Source organism: Amblyomma maculatum, chromosome 1, assembly GCF_055883805.1.
Source record: "Amblyomma maculatum isolate TAMU_Amacu chromosome 1, ASM5588380v1, whole genome shotgun sequence".
NCBI lineage: Eukaryota > Metazoa > Arthropoda > Arachnida > Ixodida > Ixodidae > Amblyomma > Amblyomma maculatum.
In genome coordinates this window covers 356,546,111-356,561,045 of record NC_139344.1, presented here as the reverse complement: position 1 = coordinate 356,561,045, position 14,935 = coordinate 356,546,111, and the positions used below count along the sequence as shown (strand labels likewise).

General features: G+C 43.9%; 2 protein-coding genes across 3 annotated transcripts in view; one reads left to right on the top strand and one right to left on the bottom strand.

Annotated features, from left to right (window-relative positions):
- The window catches only part of LOC146207895 (complex I assembly factor ACAD9, mitochondrial-like), a 28,778-nt gene extending 28,445 nt beyond the window's left edge, over positions 1 to 333 (top strand). For both annotated transcript variants that reach the window (XM_084591420.1, XM_084591428.1), the window contains exon 18: positions 92 to 333. In XM_084591420.1, coding sequence (XP_084447546.1) covers positions 92 to 189 — 98 coding nt within the window. In that variant the 3' untranslated portion in view covers positions 190 to 333. The remainder of the gene's footprint in view (positions 1 to 91) is intronic.
- A 3,551-nt stretch (positions 334 to 3,884) lies between these two features.
- Positions 3,885 to 14,907, bottom strand: RpL18A (ribosomal protein L18A). Its single transcript, XM_084591409.1, has 5 exons — positions 14,762 to 14,907; positions 13,805 to 13,984; positions 10,012 to 10,141; positions 6,114 to 6,223; positions 3,885 to 4,028 (listed from the first exon to the last, which is right to left on the bottom strand). The coding sequence occupies exons 1-5, from the start codon at positions 14,777 to 14,779 to the stop codon at positions 3,936 to 3,938; spliced, it is 531 nt and encodes a 176-aa protein (XP_084447535.1). The 5' UTR covers positions 14,780 to 14,907; the 3' UTR covers positions 3,885 to 3,935.
- Between the last annotated feature and the right edge of the window lie 28 nt (positions 14,908 to 14,935).

The window sequence follows — 14,935 nt, the reverse complement described above, 5'->3', positions numbered from 1 at the left end:
GCATGCACGTCACTGTGCCTAGATGGCATATTTACTTCTTAATGCTATTCCTCACTTATGAACATCAATTTGCTGCGGGCTTTCTTTTCAGAGATGGATAATTTGATGCACGTCACGAAACGCCAGATAGCCGACAAGGTGTTTGAAGAAAAGGCCTACTTCCCAGTGCACCCACTCACAAAGAATTGATGCAGCGAGCCTAGGAATTGTGATTGTATAGTCCAGCCATTCTCATTGCTGAAAAACCAAATCCATCATGTTGTTTCTGACAATTTTAGAAGAGACAAAGGGTTGTTTATATCACATGCAAAATAAATGTCGTTTAATAAATTACCCACTGATGTTGCTTATTACACTGCCGAGCATGCACATAATTTGACTGCTTTCTTTTTTGCCTGCCATCCATGTGCACTGTTTGCCTAACCAATGCACTTGTGCGAATATTGAAACTTTATAATGTGAATCGAATACCATGGGAAAAAACTGAGGGGTTCAATGTTGCTGAACCGAATGTGGAGCGAAAGCTTTGGGTGCGGGCGGCCAAGCATTGCATCGAATACGTACAACTAACATTCTGTTGAATGCATCAAAGTTCACCGGCGTTCTAGGCAGAACCCACTTTCATTCCTTGCGCACGCGAGGCCGGCAGATGTTTTCCTGCTTCACTCAGTCAGAAAATACCCTTCCATCCAGCACAGATCTGCTGGGATGTCTCTACCCTCCTTTCACGTGATGCAACGAGTCTGCAAAACAGTAGAACACCTGTGGAATAGCACAGCTGGTTGCAGTGGTTACAGTGCATGCACAGTTGTGGCCTTGAACAGGCACTGCGAAATTGTTTTCATTACCCTTTCGCTACAAAAATATCTTTGAATATTGAATCGAATAGCTGATCAGTGCTGAGATTTAAAAATAGCAAACAGCGTTCATCTTATGTCATGATGCGCATTCGATTAAAATTAAATGTAGAGCTGTCATATCGCTGCTGAAAAGAAACTTTAGTGAATTCGGCCGTAGAGGGACAGGAAAAAAGATTGAAAGCTCGAATTATCATACGGGTCTCAAAAACTACCCAAAGCAGTTTCTATCGCAGCAATTTTATATGATGAACACCTGCACGATGGTTGTCTGCACTTGAGATGATTTTTCGGAGATTCAAGTGTTTTATTTGGAAACACTGTCGAGAAGGCCTCCACTGCCCTTTTCACAGTGCAATTGGTTTCTATTCACAAAATGGCCTCGCAGCATTTTGAGGGTGCTTCACTGCGCAGTACATGCAATCAATTACTGCAGTGAAGCGCACAGTGTGGTGAAACTGCGGTGAATTGGGAAAATTCTGCATAGTATTAATTTTTCCAAGTAAACATATTCAGTTCGTATTTGAAATTTCAGTCGCACACCTCTAGACTAAAAATGAGCCCCTTATATTCGCCACAGAAATTTAAACGAGAAAACTTTACTAAGTAAACATACCTCATAAATATACCATTACAGAAATGTGCATTTTATTATGCATATAATTTGGGCAACTTATAATGCAAAAATATTAAGTTTGCGACTGAAGCAAAGGAGTGGTGTTTCCCCACCGGTTTATGCATTGTGCTAGTTCGGAGTTATTTCATATGTGCGCACACCCACAATTTGTTGTATGAACACCTCCACTCATCGGGCGAGAAGGATGTCAAAACACCTCCTCTCTGGGCTGTTGCAAACCGATTATGCTGCAGCTTCCACGCGTTCCGACGTCGTGAGCACACAACAGCCCAGAGGGCAAAGAGTGGAACATCTGTTGCAACTAGTTTCCAAATAACCCACCAAGCACTTAGTGCCCATCATAGCCGTTGTGTACCATTTTTATCATTGTGAATTACGTTGGTTTGGTTTATGGGGTTTAACGTCCCAAGAAACTCTGGCTATGAAATATGCCTTAGTGGAGGGCTCCGGAAATTTCAACCTTAGCTCAACAAAAAACGCTACATTGTTCGTTGAGCTAATGTCTGACCGACTGGCCCTACAGTATACTTGAGAAATTTCGACCACCTGGGGTTCTTTTGTGCACTGCATCGCACAATAGATGGTCAGCTAGCTTTCTGCCTCCATTGATAAACAGCCGGGATTCGATCTCAAGTACATGGATTCAATAGTGCCCAAACCACTCTAGCATTGCAGCAGGGCCATTGTGAATTATGCACCGTAACAGCATCACAGAGACGGTGAAATAAGAACTCGCTCAAGAGTGCCGCTTTACTTTCAAAGCCATCGCATACCTCCTGCAGCACTCCAATATGTAGCATGCCTACCATGAATGTACGACCTACATGTTAACACAAATTTAAATGTGGAATGAACACACAAAGTACTGGCCATGTTCATACTAATTGCTGCACTGTACTTCACACAAATGCGCTACCCACTTACAGTGAAGCAGCAGCGAACCTTTTTTTTTTGCGCAAGCTCCTTGGTTACCAATATCTAGTCTAATGCAGAGCTGGAACCATTTGAAGTAGTGTTGGAAGTCTTTCGGCACTTCTAGCTGCCCCATGATTGACAGTGCAGACATTTCACTCATGTAGGCCAGTCATCTTGCCTCACTAGCTCTTCTATGTATTAACACGCTAGATGATGTTTTGGGCAGGATTCTATAACCCTCGATTTCCAAAAATGCCATAAATGTTGAAAAATTGAGCACTTTCTTTTGTACTCAAGGGTTTCATGATGTAGACATGATTAATCATGTGCATCCACAGTAAGATTAATTTGACGATAATGCAATCCTTGCACCTCATATAAAGAGCTGAAGTCTATGAACTTCAATTTCAGCACAGTTGTTTAGGTACATTTTGCAGAAGTTTTTTTTTTTTTTTTTGCAGTATTACACTGTTAATCAGTTTTGCCACTTATGTATACCTGAGCATGACTTATCAGCAGTTATGCACACATTTCACAAATACAGGTACACCACTAAAATGAGTGCTTGCAAAGGAATGCTAGTCTGTAAAAAAACATAGCCGAAGGCAAGTTATGAAACCATTAGGCAAAAACGCAACTGTAGACAGATTTTAAAGGTTACAATGATATTTCCATGTTGTTTTGTCTGTACAGTTTAAAATTTCAAAAAGACAGTTGCCGCAGTGAAGAGCTCCGGAAATTGCACTGACGTAGTACAATGCACAGACGCTTCGCTTTTCACATCCATCAAAAAGTGGACGCTGCAGCAGGGATTCGACCGAGTTTTTTCCTATGTTGTAGCACCAGACTGAGCAAAAGGACGGGGCATCATGCGGTCTGCGTGTTGACGCGATGGATATGCATTTTGCAGCCAGAACAATAACTTTATGCATGGTTGCAAGTGCCCTCACAATGCAGTGGGTGGTGATAGTGAATAGCGATGCTAACAGACATTTGGTGACGACGTAGAGCCTCTAAATTCGCAAAAACAGAGAAGGTAGCATAAAAATATTCTAAACTGCGGAACTTAAACCTCACAATTTGTCAGTTTCCTCCAATGAGTGCAGCTCCTGCCACGTCCTCCCTCTCCAGACCAATCAGTTGTGCATGCATGTCAAGAATATCAACCTTTCAAAATTTCAAAAATGAAATGAAAAACATCTCTCGCCTCCAATTAGGTTATGGCAGGGCTCTACAGGAATCGTACATCAGAGGCCTGGCGTTGCCACGATACAAATTCTGTACAGCAAGGGCCAACCACCAAATTTATTGAAATGAACCGCCTCACACACGTGTGTAGCTGCAGCATTGGGGACACAGTATGTGTGCAGCTTGGTTTACAGCAGAACTTTTGTCATCGGCCATTCAGAAGCGAGTGTGAGGGAGGCAACAGCCAAGGTGGCCAGATGGATAGGTGGTTCAACAAATCACACAAATGAGACAGACAGAGCAACAGTGTATTTTGTCCTTGCAGATGCTGCCAGTTTTTAGAACTTCGCCTGCGGTCGCACAGTTGTGAACCGGGGCGAGTGGAAGTTCCGGCTGATCCTCGACGGCATGGGGAACTTCAGCTTGCTATCCTGCAAATAATATATAACAAAACCAAATCAGCTCGGCTTTCTTATGTGCTGGCAATCCGCGTCACCACACAGGCAGTGACGAAAAGGGCCACCACTGAACCCTCTGGCAATGAAGTAGTGGCCATCACCCAGCTTTCTGCCAGTTGCAAAAACTTCAGAGTGGGCACGTGTTATATACAAGCATTGTGAAGGACGTGAAAGCCGCTCTTACCATTTTTACACCAACACAAACGAATGCCACCCACTAACATAGACTAATTTGTTTAGCCCCATGTTTTCTCTACACTTCAGAAGCACTGCAAATGGCTACGCAGCACTTCGGAAGCTTGGTAATCTTGGTGAAAATTATGAACACTTCACCACTGGACCTCCACTGGACATTTGTGCTTGTTGGCGAAGGCAACATTCTGACAATTGCCGAGCGCTGCAGAAATGCAAGACCAAATTAGCGATTTTTTACAAATAGTCAACCTCGTTGCTAAACGAATTCTCAATTAAAAAATATTTCAGAACTATGAATTGCAATACAGTGCATATTTCAGAATAACATATACATTAGTAGTATTACGAATTCGGCTAAAATGAACAGCGCCGCAACTCTTGCGTGAAACTGAAACCGCCATTTCTGAGTGAATGCTGTGGGCTATAACTACAGTGTCGCCAGAAATCTGTGGTTTAATACGCGGTAGCCAGCAGGCTTGGCCACCTGCCTTTTTTTTATAATTCGCGTCCCTTATTCCATTTGTGCATGTGGGCAGGCATTTCTGTCGCACATGATCTTGAGAGATCCAGCAATGAAAGCAGGCAGCGATGGCACCAAAAAGCTAAAGCAGTTTTCGCTGCAGGAATAAGTGGCCACATTCAAGAATAAATCGACGCAGGAAAAAGGCAAATCAGTCTCTGCCCACAGGAAAATTGTCAAACTTCAGTGAACACTAAAGATGAGGTCGCAGCGAACTCTGATGTTTTATTGTGCATGAACAAAGTCCGCATGTTCATAGTTCGGTGCAGTAACTACCAGATGACGTGTTCTGCAAAGTGGAAGCTGTCGATAGCTTTTAGTCTGTCGATGTGCAGCACGCAGCAGAAGAAAGTAATTTTTTTTTCAAATAAAGTAGATTTGAAGTTAGTGTAACATTTTCATTTGAGATTTTGCTAGTCTGCACATGCGCCTAATGCCAAGGTAAGTCATTTTCATACCTATGTTGAACCACTGGCTCACAACGGCATATTTCAACATAATGAATGGTTTTTAACGGTCCCACGAGACTGTTATATCGAGATGTGACTGTAGCCGCCACCTGTACTGCAGTGTTCATGCTTCTAGCTGAGGCTAATATGAGCATAACACAGAAGTCAGCTTTATGCGAGACAGACAGGCGTGCTTAATCCACTCACAGCGCAGCATACTTTGAAACAAAAAAAATTGGCACTTGGCAACATGCATGTTCATCACAGATGGGTGTGACTACTAACCACTGCCGTCTCTGACCAAGCACAAACCATTCACTACAACCTAAATCTGCACCACGAGCGACCGTACATTCAAGAAGTTTTTGAAATCACACAGCCTTTGTAAGCTACATGGTTCAGTGCTATGTTCACGATAACAGTGAACGTGCATGCGACAAGAGCTTGCTTCCTTTAGCGCCCATTTCTGGCCAACCAGGACTGAGGAAAGGTCCAAGCTGGCAAACGGTACATGGCGCAATTCAACACATAATGGGTCGCTACACAGCAATTCCACTGCAGCAACTTTAGTGCATTAACATGGAAAGTTCACATACTGCACGAAGAATGATTTCTGCAGCTCAATAAATCCTTTCCCGTGTAAGCTATGTCTGAAGCAAGGCAAACTAGATAACTAGATGTTAGAGACATTCGAGCCAGAAAAATAATTTTGTCTCCTTTGATTACAGGCCGTTCTCTGCATCGTAATCCAAGTTTCCACAACTTAGTATATCCAATGAAATCAACAACATGCATAACCAACCCTTGTGAAAATGCTCTCATAGCGTATTTCACACTGCAGAAGAGAGAACCCAATGAAATTGGCAAGAACAGTTCTGTGCCAATGATGCTTACATGGAACTGTTTGACATGTGGCCTACGGCACTTGGCGGCTGGGATCTCCTCAACGCGGATAATTTGAATTGAAGAAGCCCGTGCACTGTGTCGAGCACCCATGTCACGATCTGCAACCAAAAATGGCACCACAGTGAAAACTTCATTCTATGCACCACTAGCAGCAGCACTTCCCATTAGGAATTTCAGTAATATATTGTGACCAAGTAGAAAGTGATGGAACAGGCAGTGGTACTGGATGAACCACTCGCGCTAGGTCAGCGGACGTTAAACACTACGGATAACACGAACGCGCAAACCGCGACCACAGTCTTGAGCACTATGCACTGCCCGCACAAGTTTGATTCCACCATCACTAGCCATGCTGTATGCACAAGCGGTTTGCGGCGCACGTGGCCCACACGTTGCCAGCGTGACAATTACCAGTCGCATTGTACACACCGCGACCAACTGGCAGCAGTGCATGACCTGCACATCGTTTAATCCCCCATCGATAGTCGCGCTGTATGCATATGGAGCAGTCCGCGGTCGTGTGCAGTCAACATTTCGCTGACATTGCAGTCTTCTGCCATGCTATACGTGCCGCGAGAAGTTAGCGGAAACACGCGGCCCGCATACCACTAATGTCGCTAGTTGAGGTCATGTGACTGTAAACAGACCCATGCAAATGCCTTCCTTATGTTCTACCTCCCTATTTTTGTTCGTTTTAAAGACAAACTTCCCTGCTATCACTTGAGATTCGTACAGCTGACACTGTACTGTATTTGTTGCAGTTGCTGACTTGTGCACTGCTTGATCCTATATGAGAGAGACCACAACTTTAAAATGCTGAACTGAGACCACTAATGGTTCCGCTAAAAGCACAAGGAACATTTAGGCATCGGTAAACAACTTGATAAACAAAATCTTGATAACACAAGCAAGTCTTGGCGACATCAATTTCGAGACGATATGAATAGGATAAGCTTCTTGGCTGGAGTACACTGTGCAAACGTTTGAATGTTCCAGATAATCCTGTGCTACTATGAACGATACAAATGCATGAGCCGCAACCTCAAAAACTGCCCATACATCGTTAACTACACAATTGCCAGTGAGCAAAGAAGCACAACTGTGGCTAGTGCGCCGCGTAGTCAAAAACAAATACCTTCAGTCGTAAAGAGATCTGCACGAATTTTCAAATGCAAACCTTTTCTCAACCCTGTACGATTCATACTGTCGAGGTCTTCAAAAGGCAACTGCCTGCTGAATCCTGCACTAGAATGTACATCAGCAACGTTGTTACCATATTTGCACTGTTCTAACACGCGCCTTTTTTTCCAAAAATAGCCATTTAAAAATACATGCGCGTTACAACTGGACTCAAAACTGAAAAGCCTCAAAACCTGAAACAAGGCAGCTCAAACCATGGCCAGCCACATTGCCATCGGTATCAGCCATCCGGTGAGGTGGCGGGACAGACTCCCATCACCTGGTAAAGAAGGCAAGCCTCAGTACCAATCCAATCCAAGAGCTTCCGGTGCACTCCACTGTGTTCCGGTGCGCCGCCTCCGTTTTTCTGTTATGGGTTTGTCCAGAAGCTCGATGTGTGCTTAAACCATGGTATCATGGCTTAAATAAGCCCGTAAAGGATTACATGCGCACCGTACGCACAACATGCAGAGACTGACTGATCGTGAGCGGGCCCTCACGCGGTCTCAAAAGAGCGACGCTCGGGAACACAGCAAGATGAATTCAAGGCGTGTGCGATTTCCAATACTGAAGACAACCTTTTGTGGTCGATGGACAGTGAGAAAAAGCATTCTTCTGACTCTGACGGCAAGTAGCTTATGACGCCCACGCCTTGTGGTTGCGTTTGTGCGTTCCATTTTGCTCCATTAAATGTTTTAAGAAACTTCCAGATGCTTGTCCGCTGCATTATTTCTTGTGTGCGGTAGAATCAGCGCCAAGTTATTTTCGCAGTTTCCAAGCGTGAAATATTACTGCGCGTTTACAATCGGGGGCGCGTTAAAAATTGCGCAAATATGGTAATGCATTAGCAACAAAGGAACAAACTCTAAATTGGGGCTCTACATTCAAGCAAACATAAATCGGCTGTGGTGAGTGTAACCAAATATTTACTCAGCCCCCATGACTTATGAATTGAGAGCATCCCAGCTTGAGTTGCAAAGAATACCTCTATGAATTCTCGCATAAATGCATGTAGAGCAGAAGGATATCACACAGTGGTATCCCAGCTTCATACTTCAGAGTAGACACATTAAATGCCAAATTTTTCGAAGTAACCATGATCTAATAAAACGTACTGAAGGTTCTTCACTCATTCTCTCATAGATATTAAAGCTTGCTATTTCAGTGGCATCAGTTTATATGGCTGCTATGCGTAATGCGGCATGTTGACGCAATGAACCTCCCTCACAAGTACAGTGGAGACCACTTGCTACGTAACCACTTACAGTGTGGGACCAAATACAACGCTATTTTTGCCGGCCACCGGTCTGCCTACCTCCATAGAACTCATGTAAAGTTGCACCACTTATGCGGTCAAGTGAAGCGAAGTACCATCTATAGTACAGTTTTGAACTCGCTGAAAGCACATAACAGCAAGTGAGTGCACTTTCCTGTGGCGCACTGGGCTTGCCTGCATGGCACAGCACATTCGGTATATAGGGCACAACACAAGTGAACACTCCACGCGCACACCGTTTGTCGCCAACTATGTTATAAGAAGTCTATGCTGTATTACTCGCTACCCTGTGCGATTTCATCAACAAAATGCGTTCAATCACGGGCATGTCATGAAGGGACTTATAATTTTGTCACCATTTGTAGTTGGTCCCTCATTATAAATTCTATCCTAGTAATGCTCATTGTCGCCACTACCATATAAAGCACTGTCCTTGACTGCGGAGTGGGTTATGGTTTGCTATCGTCTCTTTTTTTAACTGGTTTCACTTGGCATTTGAAAGTGGTCTATTGAGGCGACGAGAAGGGGCTCAAACAAGAAATAGAACTACCACAGTTGCCCTTTAAAGAACTTTGTGTGACCTCTATGTATACTTCGAACAACTCTTGCAACTCTGACAAAGCCAAACATGCTGCCTTTGTGAGCCCACTGTTCAGTGCAGTGTTCGCATTGCTGGTGAACGTGCACGCGATGAGGGCTTCATTGCCTTTAGCGCACATTTCTGACCAGCCCGGACTGATGTCAGGGCCCAGGCTGGTAAACGGTACATGGCGCACTACAAGGAGAACACATATGATATCGAATGTCTTAGCTTAATGCCAATAAACCTCAAAAAGAAAATGAAAGGCTGGCGGTACACATTCGCTGACAACGGTCCTGGCCGTTCAAGAGGATTCAAATTTCAAATGAAGCGGTTAAGAAATGGCACAGCAGAAAGCTCCCCAACCAGGAATATGTTCTGTGCTGCCCAATCATCGAGTAGCACCAAGATTCAGCCATACAAGGTAACTTTTTTTAGGCAAAATTTCATGTTGGCTGGTTAAGACAGATTTAGTGAACCTAAGCAACACCATGCACTCCGAAACCTTCCTCAGAAGTTACCCCCACATTGCAAGCTTTTAATGGCTAAACCCTTTCTGCATTCAGCTTCAACACACTGCCTGCGTTTCCCTTTTGTAGCTTATAATGTATTCAAATAAATTGGCAGTGTTGCTGAAATCAGCCTCTGCCCTGTTCTTAAACAGAACAATGGAGAACACATTCAAGGGAACAGTAGCAGGACAGCACTCCAGTGGTCCAGAATTGGTCTGCTATCCCAGCTAGCTTTCAATGTGACAGTAGCACACATAAGGATGAGAAAAAAAAAAAAAAAAGAGATAGAAGGCCAGATGCAACACTTCCCCCTCAAGCAAGTTGTGCAGGAGTACTCACAGCACTGCGTGACAGCAGCTGACACAGTCATGTCCCGGTACTCCCGGTACATGTTGTGGGTGCCACTGCGCGAGTTGTAGCGCAGCCACACGCCAAAGTTCTTCACCTTTGTCGGAGTCTTGTCATAAATCTGGCCAAGGAACAGGAAGACAACATTTACAAAATGTTCCGTGTAGAACATGCAGCAATTCAAGTTCAATATATGAAGATATATCAACATCACTTTAATACCTGCGATGCTCAATATTCATGAAAATCTAAACAAGCAGATGTTGCCTACAGAAAGCATATTGGAGTTACAGCAGCTGTAATATGGCCTGGCTAAGCCATGCAAGAACAGTACAAAGCTTCAGCTACAAGACAATCAGTTCATGTCATAGAATTTGTTTTTAATATGGGCCAGAGATTAGATAGTTATCGAAGAATGCTTGCAGGTGGGAGGCACTTTCAAGACACAGGGTCAGAGCAACCAGTCGAAGGCACCATCAATAAGCAAGACACTTCAGAGAGCACCCCGCAAAAGAGCATTCGCATGCAAAGTAGAAAACTTTTGAAAGGAATGCTAAAAAAAAAGGCTGGAAGGTTAAAAGAGCTTGAGCAATTCTACCAAATAAGGACCAGAACCAACATGCTTTTAGGTCCCGTTCTTCGGCAACCTTTAGCTGACGTCGAAATAAAACTTGAGCCATCATCCGGGCACCGAATGACATTTCACTAGATGAGTTCGGTCTCTCGAGCTTCCGTGGACTCCCCCACAGTGCTAAACAGGCGCGTAAACACCACCAGATACCGGCGGTCGAGGCAGCACGCAGCAGCTCGAGAAGCGTTCAGGTATTTGCAGTCAATACTGGCACTGTCAACTCATGGTGTTTCTCTCTTTAGTGAACGGCTGACTCTTGGCAAACATTCGAACAGGCTGCTTCTAGTGCGCTCTAGTCCGGCCAGCGTTTCATGCTGTGGCAGCGTACACATCTGCACAATTCCTGCACCTTATTGCCACCGTCGCCAGAACTGTTAAAGCCGAGCAATGGAGCCTATTGAAAGGAGAGGTAGGAAACGACTTGCGGAAAGCGATCGCTTTGCAAATTTTAAGCCACAGCAGAAAATTGCCCGCCCGTCAACAATGCCACGATTATATGGGTGCTCAAGAAGGTAACAAGGCTGCCACGGAGCGCAACTGCCTACCTGAGGCCACACAAGGGCAGGCAATCACTTTGACTTGAAAAGAAGCACCTAGGAGAACAAATGAGCGCGCTGCTTGTTAGCAGGAACTTGGGCTGTGGTGTGCACTATACCCATTTCAAGATCGTGGCTTGTACCATCTACAACCAATGTTCTATGCTTATAACCATGTGATCCTTACACCTACTCTCGATTACAGGAGAGGCAGAAATGACCTTTTTCCCTTTAAATCTTACCACTAATGGGCAGGGTTCGTAAAGCTGTTTTCAGGCAAAAGCCTTTCTAGGCTCATGGAACGAAATCCCGTGTGCGAGATCTGTCATATTCCAATATATATGTTCTTGTCTAGCGTTCCTGCCATCTGCAATCCCACACTCGAAGGCACACCAAGGAACGCCACACGACAGGAACGATGGTGTACCGTCCAAACTCACACTTGCCAGAGATAGTGTGACACTGCACCTTTCCTTTCCTGTAAGCCAATTATATGTAGCACTGAAACGAACGCCGATAAGAGACAAACGATAGGAGAGGAAGGGTAGGCTTTTGCCATTCCCCTCTTAAGACACATCTGAAGGGACCCTCTAATGTTTTGGTTTGATCTAGGGTTTACCGTCCCAAAGCGATGGAGCCTATGAGACAACGTAGTGGAGGGCTAAGTGCCCAAAAGGTTAAGTACTCAGTTACAGATTTAAATACTTCTGAGATAAATGCTAGTGAAGAAGAGGCCAGCAAGGAACACAGGACCAAGAATGATCAACACTCGCAGACATAGCACAGTCGCTGCTGTGAATAACATCAATGGCATTCCATAACAGCCTGCGATATGAAGTTTCATGCCAGAATGTTTACACTTAAGCTTAGCTAGTGTATACTTTGCTTTTCCATGTTACTTGTTTCTGTCAGAGTATGCATTCAACTCTAGATTGACCAAGTTTCCCAAACTCATTAGAAAATGAATCATTCAAACCGAATGATATTAAATGTGCTGTAGCAGCCGAATAACGCTATTCGATTCAAATGACATTTAATTTGCTAGTGTGACAAGGGAACTAGTTTAGGCACCTGCACACAAAGCTTCCTATTGCCAAAACCTGTGCCAGAGTTGTTATACGTGTTTACGTACTACATTAGTTCCCTGCCATGCTGCTTGTGCCAACACCAATTTGTGAAGACTTAAGGCAGTATTTCGGCGTTTCCAGTATGAAGATGGAGGAACAAAAAAATTATTTGTGGTTTAGCTCTGGTTAACCCTAGCTGAATTGCGAAAGCTTCTTTTGCCTGCTACATTATTCCAATACGTGCCTGCGTGTCGTAGGGGTAACGAGAATGCAAAGTGTTCTGGCAGGCTGATCCTGATATCACCTTCCCGTATAAAAGGAGCAACCCATGTTGGCAGCTCCTGCCCGTGGCATAGGGGTAACGTGAATTCAAACGTCATGGCAGGCTGACTTTTTTATGAGGGACCACGGACACGGCACACAGCGACGAGCGGTTAGACGTGGCATAGTATTGCTTTTGCAATAAAAAAAAAAAAAAATCATTGGGAGAAATGGCAGCAAAGCATGGACGTTGTGCAGTAATGAGTCCAACCGCGCACGCCAGCTGAGCATTGCAAGCAGCAGCAAGAAGCATGCAACTTAAAGGGGTAGTCTACTTCTGGAGACTAGTATACAAATTTTGCCGTATTCTGGTAAATCATGCCACTTGGTGGCAGTACTCGGGAAAGAACTCACGGTTTAATCAGGAATTTATATTTTAAATTAACCAGCAAAGTCGGGTTTTAGCAGATGGTGACGCCATATTGTGTCCTTTCATTGCTACTAACACATTAACTGTTTGGATCCTCTGAAATGAATATACATTTTATGGCTATGCCACAGCATCATATGAACAGGTACTGCTGTTCAGTCTACTCCGTTTCTCTTTCAATAAATTACAGCTACTTTTATTCTTTAATCTTCATTCGCTTTTGAAATGCATTCAAAACAAAAAACCACGCAACCAAAGATGCTGCCATACTTGTAGCAGCACTGCTATGAGAATAGGCGGTTGTTAGTGTCTGCAGTAGTTGTACCACAGAGTTTATTTATATTCTAGTTCAAGCTATTCTGAACAAAATCTGTGCATCTTAGTTATAGACACTTTCTGCACACGACCTAATCGGAGCGGCAGTTGCATTCATGGCACTGAGTTGAGTTACTATACTAATTGTATGTCATGTACGCAATGTTAAGTTTTTGCAGATGTGAACTACTGCTGAAGAGAAATAAGACTAAGATATAAATGAGTTTCTGCCATGTTTCTGAATTCCATAGCCAGATACTCGTTTATATGGGGAAGGAGCTTTCCGAAGAAGCAGTACAGTAGACTGTCCCTTTAACCAACAGCGTTGCCAGGCTCGTACAGAAAGAGTAAAGCAAGATGTGCGCAAAGAGTTCAAAGCTTAAGCCGTAGAATGAAGCGCGGAAATGCATGCGACTTTTGCTGTGTTGCTCTAGCGTCACTTCTGACCAATCGAGGCATTTGCTGGCCTCGAATGGGTTTAGGTGGCGCACAGCGCAATCGTAAGTTAGACACACGGTCTGATGTAAAATGATTTGAGACTCACCCGACGCAGGGACACGATCTCGGAGTTGGTTTTCTTCATCTTCTTCAACTTCCGAGTGAAGTACCAGTACCGGGACTTTGCGACTACTTTGTCGGGTGCAAATATCATCATCTTGTACAGCGAGGGGTACTTATTCTTGGCGGTAGGCAGATGCCGCCCGATGATTTCATACTGCTTGAGCTGCAAAAAATAAGAAAGGTAAAAGTCTATATACAAATAAAATATGGCCTACGGAAGCGTAAATAGTAACTGCTAACAGACAGTACCTGTTTCTGATCCTTCCATTTGTAAGCACACAACAAGCAAAGAGAACAACGGGTTACACACGCGATGGATTCAAGTGGCGGGATTTTAAACGAGTGATCCTTCCGGCTACCAGCATAACGGATGTTGCTTATAACTAACCTTCGCACGGGTATCAGTTGTGCCAATGCGTTGCCCAACTCTTAGGCACAGCTGGACAAACCACGCTCGGCTGTCAGTGAAATCGCCGCACTACTTTAACAATGCTAGAAAAAGATGTGTCGTTTCACAAAAACTGCATGCAACTGTTGCAAATGACCTCGTGGGTCTTATTTAACTTTGCTCAAGACTAAGAGTACGAAAGCGCTCATCTAAACCGGCGTCAATGAGGTGCAGATACGATGTTTCCCAGCCGTGCACAGATGCTCTTTTCTGTTACCTCACACATACGGCACCGCAATGAAATAGAAATTTCTGAAATAAACCAAAAGGAAGGAAACGAAGTCTGCTTGGAAACAAATATCGGTGTATCTAGGCTTAGCATTCGTATGGCAACACGTGGACACATCCTGTAAAGTTTGGCTGATAATACAATCTCACGGCAAAAATTTTCGTATATCACTCAATTTCCTTCGCTTTACACTGCATACAGTAGCTAGATTTCACTTCATAATTCAAGAATTATCACAAAACTCGCAAAAAATTGATGCTCACCAAGCCGCTTGCCTTCATCTTGCTCGCAGTTAACGCAAAGAGGCTTAATCAACAAACAATAGAAAGAAAAATGTCGAGAGTACCTCCGCAGCAACGCAATTTATAGTAATATAAATACGTTATATACATTTAAAACAAATAAATAAGTTTTTCAATTTTACATTATGAGTATGC